A 20,880-nucleotide genomic window follows, 5' to 3' on the forward strand; every position below is an offset into this window, starting at 1 on the left:
CTGCGGGGGAGGGGGGGTTAACAAGGAACCCACAGGAACCATGCCCGGTGCACAGTGAGCGCCCGATGCCTGCAGCCATCTCAACCAGTGGCACTGCTCTGGGGCAAGGAGGGAGTTTGGCCTCAGAGAGTGTGGGCGGGGGTGGGGGCCGTGCTCCCAGAATCGCTGGGCTTTCAAAGAAGGGCCACACTCCCTGTGATCGCCCTCTCAGCTCCCTCAGGAAGGTGCACTGTGCATCCTGATTTGGGGTGGGGACACGGAGGCTCAGAAGGGGCACCTGTCAGTCCAAAGCTTGCAGCTTGTGAATGTGGTCGACAGGTTTGTGCCTAGGACTGTGTGACTTGGGGCAGCCTGTCACCTGAGCCTCAGCCGGCCTCACTGAACTCCCTTTGTTCAGGTGGAGGCCTTGGGCCGAGTTGCCTCGTGGCCTCCGCAGAGATGGGGGTTCTCTGCGGTTGTCTCGTCGTGCCAGGCCGGGTCCTTTGCCTGGGTCTTCAGTGTGCGTGCCCCAGACTCTCGTTCCTTTGGGGTCCGTGTCCGCGTGCCACTGGACTCATTGCCATCATCCCACGTGGCCGACCTGAGTGCCTTATGGGTCGCGGGGGTGAAAGTTTTCATGTAAAGAGGGCAAGGCACGCTCGGAGCGCCAGAGCCCAGGGGCCGTACGTGACGTTTAAAGGGTGTGTCGCTTACTCCGCGGTGCACCGCTCCCAGCACGTCACCTGCACTGACTTATTTCATCCTTGCAACAGCTCTATGGGATTGAAATTCTTGGCATCACCCCCATTTTACAGATGAGGAAACTGAGGCATAGAATTAAGTCACTTGCTCTGGGAAGCGAGAGAGGCAGGATTCGAACGCAGGCACCCTGGTGCTGGCTGCCAAGCGCACTAACTCATAGGCGCCTCTGCTTCATGGCATCGGGTCTGGATTTCGGCCCCCACCTCCTGGCACTCTGTCCACTGGTCACAACAGCTCCTGCTTCTCCGGCGCTGGCCATCTTCCTGGGGGCTGTACCCCCGTGGTGACTTCGTGATGTCATCACTCCCCGATTATCTGTGAGCAAGCTGAGGCTCTGAGCAGGGAAGCCATCTGCCCAAGGTCCCTGCCCAGCAATGGGTGGTCGAGCCACCGTGCTTCAAGCCCCGGGTGACTCCGGAAGCTCTGACTGCTGTGTGACACCGTCCCTGGGCAGGGGGCGGGCAGGGGAGGCGGAGAGGTTTAAGGCGTGGCTTCTGCCTTGCTAGAGTTCAAAGTTCAGGGCTTCCCACCTCCCGGGCCCCCTGGACACTGCTGGGAACAGGCCTCTAGTGGCAGCTGGCCCCAGTCCTGCTCCCCAAAGGGCCTGGCAGGGAGTCACTGGTGGCTGCCACAAGCCTGGGCACTGCCCAGTGCCCTGGCAAAAATGCCAGGGAGCTGGTGGGGGAGGCGGGGGGGGGGGGAGGAGGACGCAGAGAGCGGGTGGGGAAGATGGTGAGTAAAGTTTCCCCATCAGGGCTCCGAGAACAGACCCGCGCCCTTTCTGTCCTGAGTGAGCTGGCAGGGCCAGCTTGGGGCAATGGGGAAAAAGCCGCCTGTGTCTGCCTGGAAGTCACCCTCCAGCTCAAAAATTAACCGCCTGACCTGGCATTCTCTTTCCCCCCCTCCCCGCCTGTGTTTCTGGCCTGCAGACTTTAATCCCTGGGGTAATGGATTGGCTACGACTGAGAGCTGGGATTTCTTTGGTAGGGGCAATGGGGGTGGGGATTGTCAGCCTTCCAGTAAGAGTTGCCTGCGTTGGGTTGGCATGAATGGGGCTGCTCAGGGACTGTGGGGACCTCCCTTTCTTGCTCCTGCCCAGGGCCAGGACTAGGGTAAACCAGGTGAGGCCCCCACGGAGCAAAGTTCAAGTTGGGATCGCCGTCAGGGTTGTGCACCAGCCTCACCCCAGTCTCAGCCCCAGTAAAGCTCAGGGCACAGTAGTCTTTTCATGGAAATAAGGTAAAACCAGTCCTTACCTCTGACTTGCTGTGTGACCTCAGGCAAGCCACTTTCCTTCTCTGGGCGACCACTGTACTGAGAAGGGTTAGATTAGATGGGGATTTCTCAATGTCACTGACATTACTGGGAATGAATAACTCTCCATTGTAAGGCTGTCCTGGGCCCTGCGGGGACTTCAGTAGCACAAAACCACTCCCTGTTGAGAATGTTTAAGTGATTTCAGATCCATTCTGGCTGTCGCATTGTAAGATTTTATTTTAAGATTTAAGAAAAGTATTTTTGAAGCCCAACTTTAAGAAACTGAACTTGAATTAATAATAAAGTAACATTAACACGTGGTTATCAATAATGTATCCAACGCACCAAGAGCACATATGTATTGAGCATTCCCGTGTGTCCATCCCTGGGTCAGTGGTTCTCTTATGTTAAATAGAGCACTCTCCGAGGTAGGTGCTGTTATCGTGTGCCCGCAGCAGGTAGGGAAACCGAGGCAGAGCGCATTAAGTAACTGGCCCAGGATCACACAGCCAGAGCGTAGAAGGCTTGCTGATTCCAAAGCCCATGCTGTTTCTACTGTGCATGTCTATCGCAGCAAGGTTAGGAAATGCAGATCAGTGAGAGGTACTACCAGGTGGAAGAACTTCTGGTTTAAGTTGGTAGAAACCATCCACCTTTCTGAAGCAGTCTGTAAACAGCTGCCAAAAGTAACAAAGGGAGAAGAGAACGTCATCTGTTTTTTTAAGATTTTATTTATTCATTTTTAGAGAGGGAAGGGAGAGAGAAAGAGAGAGAGAGAGAGAGAGAGAGAGAAACATCAATGTGGTTACTGGGAGCCATGGCCTGCAACCCAGGCATGTGCCCTGACTGGGAATCGAACCTGCGACACTGAGAACGTCATCTTTGAAGAGAAGGGCAGACCACAGCCCATGCCTGGTGTGTCAAGAGGAGGCAACAATGACACTGGGATTTGAATCGAAGGGCAGAAGGAAACCAAGAGCCAGCCGTGCAGGCCTCTCTAGCTCCCAGACAGGACGCAGACTTCCCCGGAAGTGTTCTCCAGCTCTAGGAGCTCTTCCCAGTCCTGGCAAAGCCTGGGGAACACGCAGGGGGAAGGGGCAAGCGCTGAGACACAAGGGACGGGACGGAGTTCAGAAGAGCCGGAGGAGGGGGCTGGAAGGCCCCCGGTGAGACGCAGGGTATTGGAAGTCGGGTGGGAGAGAGGGGATGGATGATGATCAGCTAAACGGTTGGAATTGTTCTAATCTTCTCTCTCTGTCCGTCAAAGAGACATAAAAGCTGAAAGAGACACCAAGGAACTGTGACATTCTTGGGCCTCCGCACTGAGTCTCCACAGCTTGCCTAATGCTTGGAGCAGACACATTTCAGGGTCGCGATGGCGACCCAGGACTCTGAGAGCACCAGCAGCGCGGTTGCTCAGACACCTGCTGGCCCAGCCCCTGCCGGCCCCTCCCCCACACTCGCCTGTAACAGAGTGTCCCCAATCCGGCGCTGAATGGTCAGCATGGGAACCACAACGAGACCGTGTGAGAAACAAGAAGAAAAGGGACGATGAATAAAAAGTGAAGAATAAATACTGAATAGGTGTGTTATGATGTTGGAGAAGCTGCTGAGCAGATATTTCTCCATGAAATATCAGAAAAATTGAAGGATTTCAGTGGGATCCCCAGTGATGTACATACGCCCCAGATTATTACACCCGCTTTGCAGACGAACTGACGCAGGCTCAGAAGGTTCAGTGACCTGCTACAAACACTCAGCAGCAAAACCATTCTGCCCGGGCTTCCGGGCCCCGGGGTCTGAGTTCTCTAGGGCAGCTCTCTCCGACAGAACTTTCTGTGGCGATGGAAGTGCCGTAGACCCTCTATCCCGAACGGTAGCCGCGAGTCTCACGTGGCTGCTGAGCACTTGAACTGTAGCTCGTGTGACTGGGAATCCAGAATTCTAAATTTCATTTAACTGGAATGAATTGAAACTTAAATGGCCCTCTGCGGCCGGAAGCTACTGCATGCGGACAGCTCAGCTCTAGGAATGTCCTTGGCACTCTTTTCCCTTCCATTTCAGCCACCACTGCACCCCACCCGCGTCAGGCTCTCCCCACATCTGGCATCTGGGGTCAGGCTTTAAAATTAGGTCCGGGCTCAGCTGGTTGGAGTGTCGTCCCGTAAACCAAAGGGGCGCATGCCTGGACTGTGGGTTGTGGGTTGTGGGTTTGGTCACTGGTCAGGGCGCATATGAGAGGCAGCCGATCCAACGTTTCTCTCCCATACTGATGTTTCTCTTCCTCTCTCTCTCCCTCCCACCCCTTCTCTAAGATCAATAAGCATGTCCTCAGGTGAGGATAAAAAATAGAATAAAAATAAAAAAATAAAATAAAAAATGGAATAAAATTAGGACCAGAGTTCTTGCTTTTCTGGCTCCTGTCTTCTCGGGCACAGCTCCTGCAGCCTTCCCCGCCCCTGGAGGTTTCCGCTGAGTCACACCAGCTTTTCCTGGCCAAGGGGACAGTCCAGGGGTGTGGGGGTGGGAGATGTCTCACCTGCAGCCAGGACTCCACCTACCCTGGGCCCCCTTCTTGAAGCCGAACCTCTGGACAGAGCAAAGTGGCCAGGAGGCCAAGTGCTGACTCCGAGATGACCCAGAAAGGGGGCCTGTCCAGTCAGACACCTTCCCCAACCTTTGAACTCCAGGAGTTAAAATTCAAAGGAACAGGGTCTGGAGACCTCGGGACTCTGCCCTCTGCCCTCATCTGCTTTCTGTCTCCCTGAGTCTCACGGCTCTGGGCACCTCAAGAAGTGGGCAATCTTCCTCTTTCTGGGACTGGCTCAGTTCACTCAAGTGAGCACACCGTCTTCAAGGTCCATCCCTGTTGTCCCATGCAAAGGAACACCCCTCCTTTTTAGGGGCTGAATAATATTCCACAGGGTGTGTGTGTGTGTGTGTGTGTGTGTGTGTGTTACCTTTTTTCCTGTCCATCTGTCAGTGGACACTGGGTTGCTTCCACGTTTTAGCGGTTGTGCACAAGGCCGCTGTCACGCTGTGTGGCCGGGTGTTCAAATCCTCTTTGAGATCCTGCTTTCAGTTCCCTGGGGTGGATCCCCAGCAGTGGAAATGCTGGGCCATGTGGTAATTCTATTTAAGTTCTTGAGGAGCCGCCATACTGTTTTCCATAGCAGAGCTATGCCATTTTTATTCCCACCAGCCGGGCACCATAAAGTACTCGTCGCTATTGTTACTATTTATGGAGTGTGCACCAAGTGTTGGGCCTCGTGCTGCGTGCCGGGGGCAGATGTGGCAGTTGCTCCTGGTGCTCCCTCCATGTCCCCACTGGCACCGTCCTGCACACGCCAGTAGCTGCTCACTGGCGCTGAGATGCTCGGCATGTGGCTCTCGGCTGCACACGGGGGAGGCCGGAAGGGCGGGGCAGCGGATGCTCCTGGGTGCAGCCTGAAGCTAGTGATGGCCGGGGAATCAGCAGATAAATGGCTCAGCTTCTGAGGCATCAGCTACACCCTCTCCCAGGGTCCCCATCAGGATTGACCCCAGCGACCAACAGTTTCCCTTCTAGAGCTTTCTGGGATCCCCTACTAAGTAACCAGTTTTCGGTCTCATGCTTGTCTCAGGGTCTCCTAAGACGATGGGGTATTTCATGTCATCCTCAAACGGTCCTGCACACTGGGCAGATAGAGCTTCCCTCTTTTGTAGGCAAGCATCATGAGGCTCAGCGAGGTGACGCCACCTGCTTGAGGTCAGAGCTGTGGACACCTGGCCTGCCTCCTGCCTCCCCGCGGGCCTCTCCTCCCTCCGCCACCCTGCGCTCTGCTGACCCTCCTGAGCCCGCGTCTCCCCTCCTTCCTGCAGGAAGGCCGCTGTCTGTTTGTCATCCTGCTCATGGCGGTGTACTGGTGCACGGAGGCCCTGCCCCTCTCGGTGACGGCCCTGCTGCCCATCACCCTCTTCCCCCTCCTGGGCATCCTGCGGTCCAGCGTGGTCTGCCCCCAGTACTTCCTGGACACCAACTTCCTCTTCCTCAGCGGCCTGATCATGGCCACCGCCATCGAGGAGTGGAACCTGCACCGGAGAATCGCCCTCAAGATCCTGACGCTCGTTGGGGTCCAGCCAGCCTGGTAAGGCCGGGGAACGGGTCCGGCCCCAGCCAAGGTGGGGGGCGGAGGGGTCCCATCTCCTGGAGCCCAAATGCGCTCTGGCTTGGTGCTCACCCAGGCCAACCAACTCATCGTGCCCCGCCTTCCACGCACTCACATGTCTAATGAGCCCCCTCTGCACGCCAGACACGGTGCCAGGCCCTTGGGGTGGTGGGGAGTCTCTAGAGGGTGTAAGAATCCCTGGGACATGGGTTGAAATGCTGCTGCTCAGCCTCCACCCTCAGGGAGTTGTGTCCAGTCGTTTTAGAGGGGGCCATTTCGCAGTATGACCGCTCAGGACTGAAGGCCACCTTCCCTGTTCTGGGAAATGACTTTCTCTGTCTGTAAAATGGCAACAGGACAGCCTAGACCTGCACGGCAAATGCCAGCCGCCACTAGCACCCCGGTTTGCTGTTTACCAGCCAAGTGATGGGGTGGGTGGGGGGTGGGTGGAAACGGCCTTAGAGAGACAGGAGGTGCGGTCCATTCCTGCAGGGCCTCAGGGTCCTGGCTGGGATTTGAACTTATATTTTAAGAGGAATGAATGACCTCTTAAACAGGGTCATTGTTGAACTTCCATGTTTTTTCTTTGGTGAATCTTAAGTATTCCTTCCTGGAATGTTTTTATTTTTCCCCCTTTTATTGATTCCAGAGAGAGGGGAAGGGAGGGAGAAAGAGAGGGATAAAAACACCAATGTGAGAGAGAAACATTGATCACACGCCCCAATCAGGGACTGAACCTGCCACCCAGGCATGTGCCCAGACAGGGAATCGAACCCACAACCTTTCAGTTTGCTGGACGACGCCCAACCAACTGAGCCACATTAGCCAGGGCTTGGAATAATGTTTTTAAATCATGAAGCACAGCACATGGACTTTAAAACAACAGCCACAATAATTACAGCAAAATGCAGTCATCCAAATAATTTTTTTAAAACTCACAAATCCATGCCGTAGCACCACCTGCGCCTGTCTCCAGTAAATGACAAGCTCCAGCAACCGGTCTCACAACAACTGCGGCTCTGGGACGGTTTGGAGGGTCAATGGTCTGCCCAGGGGTCCGCACCTATGACACAGCAATGCGATATGAAAATATCTGTGATCTTACAGTAGTTGGTGACCACGCCCCAGGCACTTCTGATGCCTCTGATCTTTATGGACCATGTTTGTCACAGCAGGAAACCATTTCCATTAGATGTTAGTAAAATAAAGATGTATGTCTCCCCTCCCTTTCCATCCTGAAAGATACCGGTGGCCGTGCCCTGGGTGTGAAACTCTGTCCCGGGGAGTTCTAAGCTGGGGAGTGGCCGGAGGAGGTCTGCATTAAAAAAAAAAAAACAACAAAACTCCTCTTGGCTGCCGCGTGGTGAGCGGAAGAGCAGAGAGACGCTGGGTGCAGCCCAGTCAGGGGACTGCTCTGGGGCTCCAGACAGGAGATGCTAACAGCTAGGACGAGGGTGGGGGAAGGGGAGATGGGCAGACTTTGAGAGTTTTTTGTGATAGCGATCGCTGTGGGGGTGGGGGCAGGGATGAGGGAGAAGAAGGTTGCGGATAACGTGTGGGTGTTTTAGCATCTGCTCTGGGCCCAGCACTCTGCTAGGCTTGGGAGCTGTGTTTGCTCAGGGAGCAACCGTAAGTCCTGGGAAGAGACTCCGTCTGCAGCGGACTTTGATACCCAAAGGACACACCTGCCACAGGAGCCCACGTGACAGGCAGGGGGCGACCTCATGGAGGCGCCTTACATTTGACCTTGAGGAAAGGATGGGGCTGCTGGCGAACATATTTTAAATTTCCGCGATGAGAACTCGATGGCGCCAGTTCAGAAATAGACGGGAACGCACTGAATAAATACGCTAGGGGAGATCTGAGTCAGTGGGGAAGGGAAGGATGTTTCGATACGTGGTGGGGGCTGAAATAATTAGCCGAGCCTTTGAAAAAAGGTCCACTTTGAGCTGACTTCAGACTACAAATCCAGACAAATGGCAGGGAGGTTAAAAGTTGAATGTAAAGAGGAAAGATCAGGAAACTTCAGTTCCTGGTAGTGGGTGGGGTTGAGCCAAGGAAGGGCAGCAGGGGGTGAATGAGGACCTGTGCTTGAGCCAGTGAGGAGTCCGGCAGGCCCTGAGCAGCGGCTCCGGGTCCGAGGGGGAGGGGGAGGAGAAGAGCGGGCTGGGAGGGCTCTTTGGGGTGAAGTGGTGGAGAATCTGAGTGCCAAGCCACGGCAGCCATACTCTGCGATGGGGGCCATCCGTAAACTGAATGGGCCCCAGATGCCTCAGGGGAGGCAAACTCAGACCAGAGGACCTCCCGCACCCCAGTTCCAGATCCGCCTCTCACTCCCTCCGTTCCCAGGCTCATCCTCGGGATGATGGTGACCACCGCCTTCCTGTCCATGTGGCTGAGCAACACCGCCTCCACCACCATGATGCTGCCCATCGCCATCGCCATCCTGAAGAATCTCTTTGGCCAGAAGGAGACTCGGAAGGACCTCGACTGGGAGAGTGAAGAGAACGCAGGTGAGTCTGGGGAGGGGCTGGGGACCAACTCCGCAAGGTGGAGGGGTGGGGGCGGGGATGTCCGAAGCCTGGCAGGGGAGGCAAAGGGAATACATTTATTGAGCATTTACTATGTGCTAAGCAGAGTTAAACACTTTGCATACATTGTCTCCGCCTCTCAAAACACTCTCAACTGTAATAGGTGCTATAATTAAACCTTGTTTTAAAACACTTGAAGAGATGCTTCAAATCACTAATGCCCAGAGAAATGCAAATTGAAACAACAATAAGAAATGATGAGAATGCTGGATAATGCCAAGTGTCGGCAGGAACGGGGGCTGTTGGGTCTGTGCACTGCTACAGAGAGGGGGACCTGGGTCTGTGTTTCCCGAGGGTGTTCTGCAAACATTTGGTCAGATTCAATGTGCACACACCCTGTAACTCAGCAGTTCTGCACCTGAATGCAAATGCTACAGGGATTCCGGCGCGGGACCATGAGGGGACACTGGTGATGGTGCTCACTGCAGCATTCTCCGTGGTGGCGAGTTGGTAGCCACATGGATGTGACCGCTAGTGAAGGGGAAGGTGAGGTGTGGTGGGCACGCGCCGTGGAGCACTGTGCTGCTTTTAGGAGCAAATATAATTGTATAAATGAATCTCATAAAACAGTTGTGATTTTTTAAAAACCAGAAGGAGATCTAGACTATATCTCCATTATGTAAATGCCATTATGTAAATTAAAATAGACACAATGACAAAACATTTTGCAAGAACGTGAACGAATGAAGAGCTACACAGTATAAACACATCAAAGGAGTGGTCCTGCTGGGAAGGATGGGAGTGAGAAATGGACATAAAGAGGCTAAAGAAACAGGTACAACAGAAGAGGGCACTTGTGCCACAAATAGCAAGAGTGTGCCGTGAACTGAGGGGCTGGATTCACTCAAACCTCTGAAACTGTGTTCGAAATAAAACAAAACACAAGTGGCGGCCATGTTTTTAGAGGATTGACTGAAGGCTCAGAGAGGGAAGGTGACTTCCCCCAAGTCACACAGCAGGCACGTGACTGAGCCCGACTTCGAACCCCAGCAGTCTGGCTCCAGAGCCCACTCTCTTACCTAGGACACCAGCTGCAATCAGTGAGAATTCTTCTGGCTGCAGGTAAAAGAATGCCTGTCTGCAAGCGGCCTAAAGGATTTAGTTTCCTCAAATATCAAGAAGTCAGAGAAAGGCGGTTCCAGGATCAGTTCAGAGGCGCAAAGACATCAGGACTGTTCATCGACATCTCTGTGATTCCCTTGGTCTTTCCAACATGGTTGCAAAATGGCTGCCACATCCTGTCTGCTTTAAAACATCTTTTTTTATTTACGCAAACACCTTTCAGTGGGAAGCTTGTACGCTGGTACATATGTGGGCAGAGATGGCAAATTTGTACCCAGTATTGATTCTTCCTTTGTTCTTTTAGTAACAGAACCCCCACCTGGGCACATAGCTGGGCAGAGAAAAGGCTGAATTTCCCAGCCTCCCTTGCAACTAGGTGTGGTCATGTGACTAAGTTTAGCCAATGGGGACGAATGTGATGGTGGGGGGCGGGAGACGCTCTGGCACCCAAAGTTGGAAGTCACTTGTTGAGAGAGGGGTGGCAGATCCACCCCAGCACCCCGGGATCATTTACCCCAACCAACACAGCAACCATTATCCCCGACACCGTGAGTTCTGTGTGCTAGTTATGTTCTTTTCGAATATGCATTATAATGAATAGATATCTGCGGAGAATGTAAAGATTGATCCGTGTCCCGTCTGCATTAATCTCATGTGCGGTGGTAAGGCTATTTCCCCATCATGCAATGAGGGGTCTTGCTTGTTGTATTTCCACAGCAGCCCTGCAGTCTAGGGATGATGTAAGCCCTTTACAGATGAGGGTCAGAGAGGTGAAGTGGTATGACCAGAATCCATCACGCTGTGGGTCAAGTAGCAGAGCCAGGATCTAGGCAAGGTCAAAGGCTTCCTCATGGAAGGGAAGAGGTGCCCTAGGGCCAGGGCAGGCAAACATTTTCTGCAAACCACCAGGTAGCTACTTTAGGCTTTGCTGGCCCCTCTGTCACCACCTATCAACTCTGCCCTTGCAGACAGAAAGCACCCGTAGGCGATGCATAAACGAATGTGCGTGGCTGTGTTGCAATAAAACTTTATTCGTGGGTGCTGAAATGAAAGTTGTATATCATATTTACATCGTGAAATATTCTCCTACCGATTTTTTCCCCAGCCACTTCAAAATGTTAGCATGATTCTCAGCTGGCAGGCTGTGGGCTGGATGCAGCCCAAGGGCCATAGTTTGTGGATCCCTACTTTGTGGTGTCTGCTTCGTTGGTCCTCAGACTGTTTCCCCCGAGTCTTTAGGCTCCAAGAGAGCTGCCTGGTAAACAGTGAAGACTTGACTCTTTCTCCCATTTCAACTCCAGCTGCCGCTACTTTAACCGTTTTGTCCACTGAGCTTCCAAGTAACAAACAGATGTTTGCTGAGCGCTTATTTTATGCAAAGACTCTTCTTAAGGTCTTACGTCTGAGTGGGATGCAGCTCGCACGGACCCCCTTCAGAGGATGGAAACTGAGTCTCATCTCTCTCCCCATCTCCTTCTCTCTCTCTCCGATCAGTAAAAGAGGACAAAGCAGCCCCGAGGTTTGAAACCACAGGGGCTGACTTCAGAGCCTGGGCTCTTACCCTCTGTTATTCCACCTCCAACACAAGATCTTTTCTCAGAGTCTAGTGGCCACCCCCTCCAAAAAAAGGTTTGAGAGCCAAGTCCTTTGTTATAAAGAAAAAGTCTGACACCCAGGAAGGTTGCCCAAGGCCACACTCAACGCCCGGCGCAGAGTGCAATTCAGTCTTCTCTCTTAGGCTGCAGGGTGTCGGGAGGTAGGAGACCCTGGGAGGTCGGGCAGCCACCTGCCTTTGTGGGCAGTGGAATCAGACAGCCAAGGTTGGTTAATGATCGGCCCTGAGACCTAAAACAATGCTAATTTCAGGGAAAAGAGAGATGCTGCCTTTCACCCAGTTCCTGAGCTCTGTGAGGTGAGGTGAGGACAGGGGTGGAGGGAGCGGAGGTGCTGTTAGTGAGCCAGGTCAGGGGGCGAGGAGGCTCCGGGGCTTTAAGTCCACGAGGGACAGCCACGGCGACAACAACCATGATGATGCGCTTTCATTTTCTAAAGACACTGTGCTAAGTTTTTCATTCCCATTAGCTCGTTTAATCTTCGTAACGACCCCCATCTTACAGATGAGGAGACTGAGGTTCAGGGGCAGAATGGTTTGCCCAAGGGAACACGGTGCGTTAGCTGCTGAGCTCTGTCTGAACCCGGAACGCGTGCTCCTGAGCACCGGGCCAGAGCGGGCCAGATCCTGGGGCAGGGTGGGGCCCGCTGGACAAGTCCCCAGGGGTCCTCATCCTGGGAGGGCAGCCTGCTGCTTCTCTGCAGTTCCTTCACCCAGCCCTGCTCCTAGCACTGCTTTGGGGACTGAGGGGACATTGGGGGGGTGGCTGCTTTAGCGTCCTTCTACCTGCGCGTTCTCATCGGATCCTCCACTCCCCTGCAGGGGTGGCCCTCTCCGCGTGTCCATTTGGCAGAGGAGGAATCTGCCGCTCAGAATGGGGAAGCATTGGCCCAATGTCCCTCAGCCTGTCGGGGGCCCGCCTGGCTTTTGAATCTGAACTCTGCCATTCTTTCTTGCCACCACGCCTTCCCTCTGGGAAGGTCCAAGGGGCGAGCATTCAGAAAGCCATTTTGAGGCCGGGTTAAGCATGGCCCCCACTCCTTTGCTCTGCATTCACGAGACCAGGAGTGGGGGCTCTCTTCTCAACTCGAAAATGAGGACAGCCCCTCCCATTTCACACATATTGTGAAACTTGGATGAGAAATGAAAACCGGGAACGTAGGAAGGGGTCAGTTACTATGTGGCAGTTTGTATAAAAGCCATGATAAGATTTCCAGGAATCGAGAGAAGCCAGTAATACACCCCACACTGTGATTCGCCCTTGAAGTTTCCTACGCCTCCTGGTTGAGAGGGGTTTATTTCTTTGTCTCCTTGTAGACTCCCAGCTGCAGAGGGGTTTGTGTCCCTGTCATCGCTGTGGTCTTGCCCCCCTAGAACTCCGTCTGGCACACAGTAGGTGCCTGGCACACAGTAGGTGTCTGGCATGTAGTAGGTGTTCAATAAATGTGTGGACGTAAGGATGGAATAGGCCAGTTCCTTCACTATGGTTCACACGTTCACTGCTCCTCAGCTCAGATGCTGGCAGCGAGCAGGGTGCGTGGGTGAGTGACAGGGGCCGGGAGGGGGAACTGAGGCCCACTGCTGAACGCATGCCCCCTCTGAGGGTGTGGGCAGCCCTGGGCACCTCAGTTTCCCAATCTGTAACTTCAGAGGAGCGGTCCTCATCCCAGAACTTTCCAAAAGAATCACCTGCAGAGCTTTTCAACAACCCTGAGACCCCAGAGCCTCTAAACCAGAACCCCTGGGGCGGGAGGGATCTGGGCATTCTCAGCAGATGGTCCTGTTTACCCAGGGCTGTGGAGGGAGGGGGACAGAGTGAGCGAGCAATGGGTGGGGGCTGAGCCGGGGTCACTGGGTCAGAGTTCTTCCTGTCTGGTCATCCCCTGGGGAGCGACCTTTGCCTGTAGCATCGGTGTCCTATTAACACCTCCCGCTTCAGTGCCCTGGCCTCTGGCTGTGTACATTGCACGTGGACACGTATTCCCACCACGGGAGCCCTGAGGCCTGCGTCCCCTTGCCCTGGGTGAACTGGCCTGCGTTTAGCCTTCAGACCCTGGCTGGTGGTCAGCAGGGCCAGCCCTGGGCACAGTTGACATAACACAGGCAGCCAGCAAGGAATCCTGCTCCCTCGTGATACAAACAGGAGAGGGGCAGCCCAGAGCGGAGAGCAGAAGGCTCTGGCTTCCCCAGGTCCCCGGGTGCAACAGGGAAGGAGCAGGGGCTGGAGTCAAACCCCACCTTCCCAGCCCACAAGGCCGAGGATCCCCGAAACGCACCCGCAGACTGCCGCAGTGAGGAAGAGCACACACCAGGGCAAGCTCGATCCCCTGGGGCAGGGGGTGTGGTGAGAAAGGACCTTTCGTAGGACTCAGGACTCCAGGACTCGGGCTCTTGTGGGGTCGTGTGGAGGGGGGTCTAAGGAAGAAGGGGTTGCTCTAGATTGGGCGCTGTCAGCAGTCGGGTAAGGAAGTAGCAGCCATGCATTTCACAAGCATGGGGATGCTCCGTATTCTCTGGGAGGCCAGTGGCTTTGTGCGAAGACAACTCTAGCGCCCTCGCCCTGGCTCATCTTATCGGTCCCAGAGTGACTTTGTCTGAGGTCAGTGACGTGGAAGGTCGTTGAGGTCCAACAAGAGAACAGTGTGGTGTGTTTGCGTCAGACCACGTCCAGGCATCGGGGGCCACTCTGATGCTCTTTCTGAAGAGTGTGACCCCCATGAACTAAACCCTTGCGGGTGCTCGGATTCCTGTGAAATTCTGTGAATCGCAGTGCGGCAAACTTCGGCCCACCAAATCCAGCCTAGCACCTGTTTTGTGTGAGTTAAGGATAGTTTATCTATTTTTAAATGGTTGAAATCAATCGGAAGAAGAATGTTTGGGGACATGTGAAAATTACATGAAATTCAAATTCCAGTGCCCCCAAATAAAGGTTTAGCCACACTAGTGTGTTTCCACATTGTCTGTAGCTGCTTCCATGATAGCATGGCGGAGCCGAGTAGTTAACCACGGAGACCATATGGCCTCTAAAACTTAAAATATTTACTCTCTGGCCTGTTACAGAAGAAGTTTGCCAGTCCCTGCTTTAAATGGTACCTTAGTCCATTAAATTGCTGTAACCAAGATCCCATAGACCAGGCTTCTATTTCTCATACTTCCAGAGGTTGGAAGTCCAAGGTCAAGGAGCCGCCAAGTTTGGTGTCCACTGAGATCCCACTTCCTGGTTCATAGGTGGGGCTGCCTTCCCGCTGTGTCCTCACCCAGCTGCAGGGGCAAGAGGGCTCTTGGGTCTCTCTTATAAGGACACTCACTCTCCCCATTCGTGAGGGCTCCACCCTTAGGACCTAATTACCTCCCAAAGCCCCGCTGCCTAAAACTACCCCATTGGGGATTAGGTTTCATCACACCCATTTTTGGGAGGATGCAGACTTTCAATCTAGAGCAAATGGGTCCACCCCTCAGCCCCCTTGACAACCCTAGGAAAATTATTACTTCCATTTTCTGCATTAAAGAACTGAAGTACAGAAGGATGAACAGATTTATCTAAACCAGGGTTTCTCTGAACTGTTGACCTTCTTGGCTGGATAATTCTTTTTTGCCGGGGGCTAACTTGCGCATCGTAGGATACTCAGCAGCATCCCTGGCCTCCACCCACTAGGTGACAGCAGCACCCTCTGTGTCCCCGTTGTGACAGTCAAGAATGTGCCCTGACCTCGCCCAGTGTCCGTGGGAGGGAGAACTGGCCCTGGTTGGGAGCCGCTGGCCTAAGATCACATAGTAAACGATGGAGCCATGATTTGAACCGAGAACCCATGTGTCCAGCTGCCAGTCACACACCCAACTCCCAGGGACGGGTTCGTTTGCCCTTGGTGATGATTTCAGTGCAAGAACTTTTAATCCCTTCCATGTGTCTTGTCTTCAGAAGGCTATCATAGGCTCCCAGGGAGGCCGACCTATCAAGCAAAGGATACTTTTAAAATAAAGTCAGATGCTATCCTGACTCGTCTCCTCAACCACACCCATGCCTTTGCTCCCACCTGACACAGGGGAGCAGCCAAAGGTTTTGCTGCAGTCCCCAAGCCCCCTGTGTGATCCAGCCGTCTTCCTGCCCCCATCCCCCGCCTCTCTCATCTTACCTCCTGCCCCTCCCCTCCTCCTCAGGGCCCTCCAGCCACACTTGTCTCCCTGCTGCCCCTGGACACACCACCCCCCTCTCACCTCGGGGCCTTTGCACCTGCTCTCCGTTTCCCTGGAGGAGGTTCGCACGGCTCACCCTCTCACCTTCTTCAGGCCTCCGTTCGATGTTTCCTCCTCAGCCAGGCTTTTCTTGACCATCCTTTGAAAAAGTTGTCCCATCCCAGAATACTGGTCTGCTTTCCTACTTAATGTTTCTCCATGACACTCGCTGCCATCTGACATACTGTAGACTGTTTGTTTCTGGTCTGTCTACCTGACCAGAAGGTAAGTTCCACAAGGACATGGATTGTCATGTCTTGTCACTCAGGGACATTACTGGGGGAGTGCCCAGCCGAGGTTTATACGATGATGTTCCGGCCTGGGCTGCGGGTTGCACCCAGCTCTGGCCTCAGAAGGACTGACACACGTTCACAGCCTATTCGCTCTCAGCGTCTCTATGGCCTCTAGCCCGGTGCGGTCATCCTCATCTTATCTGGAAAGCGCAACAGATTTGGAACTGGTTTCCCAGCTTCCATTTTTGCCCCTCTGTGGTCCATTCTCCCTATCGGACCCAGACATGTTTGCAAAACGTCAATCACACCATGTCCATCTTGGATTCCAAATCCTGCAAGGGTTCACCGTCCTCGAGTTACCTTCTGACTTCTACGGACCTCTGCCTATACCCCTCCCGCTCCCTGGCTACCCTAGGCCTTCCCTACTCACTGCCCTCCCAGCACACTGGCCTTCTCACGGCTCCTCAGTTCTGCTAAGCTTCTTACCCCAGGGCCTTTGCATTTGCTGTTCCTGTTGCCTGGAACTCTTGTCTCAAGGCTGCTCATGGGACTGGTTCTTCTTTATCCCCGAGGCCTCAGATCAAATGCCACCAGAGCATGGTGTCTTTCTGTTGACCTGATGACAGCAAGCCACCTGTTCTCCCTCCCCACCCTGCAATTGTTTTCCATCACATGGCCCAGTTTTATGTCCACCATCACAAAATTCACTACCTGAATTTTTCTTTATGTGTTTATTGTCTGTCTCCCTTTCTGGAACATAAACTTCATGGGAACAGGAACCTTGTTGTATATTGTTTACTGTGTACCTCAAGCTCGTAGTCAATAGCACATAGTAGGTGCTCAATAAATGCTTTTTGAATGAGTGAATGGGAGATTGGGGCCACCCATCCCATTGCTGATCCATTACCACTCGTAGCTGGTCCTTCCCAGACACCCCTTTGGCAGTGGCTGCTTGGATAAGCCTAGGCTTGCATTATGAACCGTCAAGCAGTCTTGCAGCTAATTCCCTGCCCACAGCTCTGGGGTCATCTCCAAACAGAGATGGGCAGGCCAGGGAGATGGAGTGTTGAGTGACGTGTTGATTTATTGGATGGAACGAATAGTAGGGGACCCTTGGCGGAGCAGGAGCCTGAAGAAGCGCTCTTGGCTGCCCACAGAAGAGTGGGCGCACTCCTGCCCCATTCACACGACACTAACGCCATCACGCTTTCTCCTCCTAGCTGCCGCCCAGGCCAAAGGCCTGCAGACCGTGCCCACGGAGATGCAGTCTCTTGCCAGCACGGAAGAGTGAGTTCCTGGTGAAAGTCGTAGTGGAGCCAGTGCTGGGTCCGAGGAGATGAGGAGCAAGAACTCCGTGCTGCAAGCGACCTCCCTCCCGCCTCTGAAATTTTCTCCAAATGACCTAATCGCCCACGGTTTCCAACCTTTGGCTGGGGCATAGACCTCCACAGACTCCTTAAAAATGCAAAGTGTGGTCAGGGCAGCGGGGTACACTAAACCCCTAGAGTTCTGGCAGGGGGTGGGGGTCTCCAGGGTGAGCCCAGAAGAGCAGCAGAGTGCAAGCCGTGTGCTGGTCAAGGAGGAGAGGGGTGCAGACCGGGTTGAGGGGCCCTAATGGGAAAATTATTCTACACGGCAATAATAATTCTTCACACTTACGTGAGTCAGGGAGCTCCTTCACACCCATGGCACGTCCGGTCTCAGTGCCCTTTGTGTGACAACGTGGTTAAGCTCTTGGGGTTTGGAGCCCCCACGGACCTGACTCGGACCCCTGGCTCTGCCCCTCCCTGCTGTGTCATTTAGACAAGTCGCTTAACCTTCCTGAGCCCCAGTGAGGTTCACCGACCGAGTGGACGCGATATTGGGACCCACTTACAGCGCTGTTTTGAGATTCAATGGGACAACGCCGACAAAGCAGGTTGCTAGGTCCTCCGTGCACGATGGTGGCCCTTGTGACCAAAGCCTCGTTATCTTGCTTTAATGGGGACGAAACAGTGGGAAGTAGAGGGACTTGCTCTCAGCCGCGCTGGGCGTCGACCAGGCCTGTTTCACTCACTCAGCGATATTCAGTGAGAGCTTGGGATGAGCCGGCCCTCCCGGGGGTGCAGCCACACAGGGACAGAAAGTTTCAGACCCGCGGAACTTACGTCCCAGTGACAAGGAACACACGCGCGAGTAAAATCCATCGTATGTCGGATGGTTGTAAGAGTTACACAGGAGAACGAAGCCGAAAAGAGGGCTAGGGAGGGGGCCGGGAGGAGGCCAGGGGCAGCTTTAAAATGGGTGGTCAGGGAAGGCCTCTCTAAGGAGGTTGTGCTTGAGCAGACACCTGTAGGTGGTGAGGGGTCGTGGGGAATCTGTAGAATGTTCTACAGGTCCAGCAGAGGGGCAGCAGGTGCACAGTTCCTGAGAGTCCAATGCAGATGGGAAGCCCACGTGCTTCCTGTGCAGTTGTTGTTGGGTGAGTAGATGACGTCAGTGAAGGACGGTGGCAGAGGGACAGCACGTGGGACCTCATAGGCCGTTGACGCAGCCTTGACTTTGAATGAGATGGGAGCTGATGGAGGGATAGCAGAGAAGGAACCTGGCCTCACATCTGATTGTCTTATCCCACGGCCCAAGCTCCTTCCCAGCACCCTTTGGGAGCTGCGAGTCCAGCTTTGAGTTACGTGTTCGGTGGTGATGGCCCAGCACTCACTGCCGCGCGGCCTGGGCGTCAGCTTTAAACATCTGCCTACGCTGGGCTTGTGCGGAGTTTCTTGGAAAGACCTGACTCCGCTCTCTGGAACTCCACGTCCATTAGATGGAAGCCCCGTCCACTGGATGCAAACCTTGTCCCCTCTCCGGACTCGGTTTTCCCATCAGAACAAAGAAAGGGTCGCACTGGATGAGTCCCAGGGCCGTCTGCTCCCCCATTCCCGCTGTGAGGCTCAGCCCAGCTGGGTTCCCAGAGCTGAGAGAGGCCCCCTCCCTGAGCGGGCCGCTCACCCTGAGAGGTCAGGCCACGCAGCACAAAGGTCTCCGGCTGCTTCCTTGTGTTCCTTTCAGATGCCAGCCCATGTCCCCATCGCCCACTGGAGAAGGGGCCCCTCAGGTAGCAAATAAGGCCAGAAGGTATTTGAAGGATCTTTTAAACATTTTTAATTGGTTGCACTGGAGCCATTCTTAATTTCACTCGCTTATAAACATTTTATAATTGCACAAGTCAAAAAAAAATACTCCTAAACAACAAAAAATATATTCGGCATTAAAACAGATAAGCGAATACCATTTTAGATTATTTCTTGCTACCCCTCTGGGTGCCTAAATACATTTTCTTAAATAAAAATATTGATAATGCTACCTATGCCATTATCGCACTTAATGGAGTGTGCCGAACATCTTCCCCCTCAGTGCATTCATGTCAGCAGCATTATCTTTTAATTATGTGATTAACAGTTCTTGATTTCATGCTTTCCCGGAACTCTTTGTGCAAGGGAAGCAACCCAGAAAACACAACAAGAGAAAAAAATCTGTAGCTCAAGCCCCGAGAAAGGCACGGAGACAACCTTGCCTATTACTATCTTAGACTTTTCTTCATACTCAGATATCCGTGAAATATGTATTTAAACATAAAAAACTAGTGCTATTACCTATCTTTTCACTTTCTATAACGAACACTTCTCATCTGAACGCACTCATCTAAATCACCGTTTTTAATGGCTGCGGTGGCGTTCCACCCGGAAAGAGGACCGTCTTTATTTAGCCGAGCCCTTTTTTACGGAGATTTCTGTTGTTCTGAATGTATCGTATTTAACGCCACATGAACGCTCATACCCACACCTGAGGCTTTTACCCAATTGTTTCTTTAGGATAAATTCTTAGAGTAGAACACCTAAGCTGAAGGGTTGCACGTTTTTAGGGGTTTCGAAGGCCCGTGCCTAATTACCTTCTCCAAAGACCGCCAGTTGTCCCCACCCAAGCACTGCGCGAGCCGTTTCCCCGTGAGGCCAGCAGCGCTGAGTGTGTTCTGAGCGGCTTCTCTCCGGGTTTGTTTAAAGCAAAGACTGCCGCGAGGAGGCAGAGGCTCCGTTGGATCTTCCAGCTGGCTCCACCAGGGAGGAGGAACGTCGCAGAAACATCTGGAAGGGCTTCCTCATCTCCATCCCCTACTCAGCCAGCATCGGGGGCACTGCCACCATCACAGGCACGCCCCCCAACCTCATCCTGCTTGGTGGGCTCAAGAGGTAAAAGCAAGTGTCCCCTATCTGACCCTGGAGTTTCCTCCTCTTCCTCCTGCTCCCTTCGTTTAATATCCAGGGAAGTTGTGTCTCGAGTGCCTTCTATTGGCCAGGCTCTTGGGACCCCACAAGGCACAAAACTCAGCAGTCTCTGCTCTAAGGGACTTCTATTCTGGTGGGGAGACAAGCAGTAAAAGAAAAAGCAAATGAATATGGGATATGTTGGTGTGATAAGCTGTGAAATAAAGCAGGATAAGGGGGTAGAGGGACAGGAGTGGGTGGTGTTTTATATTGGTTGGTCACGGATGCACGACATTTCTAATAAGGTGACATTTGAGCAAAAGCGAGGGGGTGAACTATGTGGACACAGGAGGGAAGAGCCTTCTAGAGGGAATGGCCTATGCAAAGGGGAATGGCAAAAAGACCAGCAAGGTGGGAGTGTAGAAGTTGGGGGGCATTGTGGGAGGAGATGAGGTACGAAGGGGCCAGGCTAAGGCATCTATTGTAAAGACCCAGTGGGGAGTCAGTGGACAGCTGAGGGCAAAAAAGGGACATGATGTGGCATCCGTTTTAAAAACACCCCAAATGGAGGCGCTGGCTTGTGGCTGTCCCACCCAGTGAGAAGCTTTGCAACCGTGTCCCCGGGCCAGCAGCGGAGAGGGGTCTGCCAGAAGGACAGGTGTCCCAATCACAGACACTGTTCACACAGAGGAAGGCATGAGAATCAGAGGATTCTCGGACAGCGTGACGCGTTGATTCCATCCTTCCAAGCCTCTCAGCGCA

The 20,880-nt window shown here is 53.5% G+C and overlaps 1 protein-coding gene across 2 annotated transcripts in view; it reads left to right on the forward strand.

Moving 5' to 3' along the window:
- The window catches only part of SLC13A3 (solute carrier family 13 member 3), a 58,075-nt gene that overhangs the window by 14,254 nt on the left and 22,941 nt on the right, over positions 1 to 20,880 (forward strand). For both annotated transcript variants that reach the window (XM_045833015.1, XM_045833016.1), the window contains exons 2-5: positions 5,860 to 6,125; positions 8,496 to 8,659; positions 17,098 to 17,164; positions 19,918 to 20,103. In XM_045833015.1, the coding sequence (XP_045688971.1) occupies positions 5,860 to 6,125; positions 8,496 to 8,659; positions 17,098 to 17,164; positions 19,918 to 20,103 (683 nt within the window). The remainder of the gene's footprint in view (positions 1 to 5,859; positions 6,126 to 8,495; positions 8,660 to 17,097; positions 17,165 to 19,917; positions 20,104 to 20,880) is intronic.

Source organism: Phyllostomus hastatus, unplaced genomic scaffold, assembly GCF_019186645.2.
Source record: "Phyllostomus hastatus isolate PE091 unplaced genomic scaffold, TTU_PhHast_1.1 phas_contig_17, whole genome shotgun sequence".
NCBI lineage: Eukaryota > Metazoa > Chordata > Mammalia > Chiroptera > Phyllostomidae > Phyllostomus > Phyllostomus hastatus.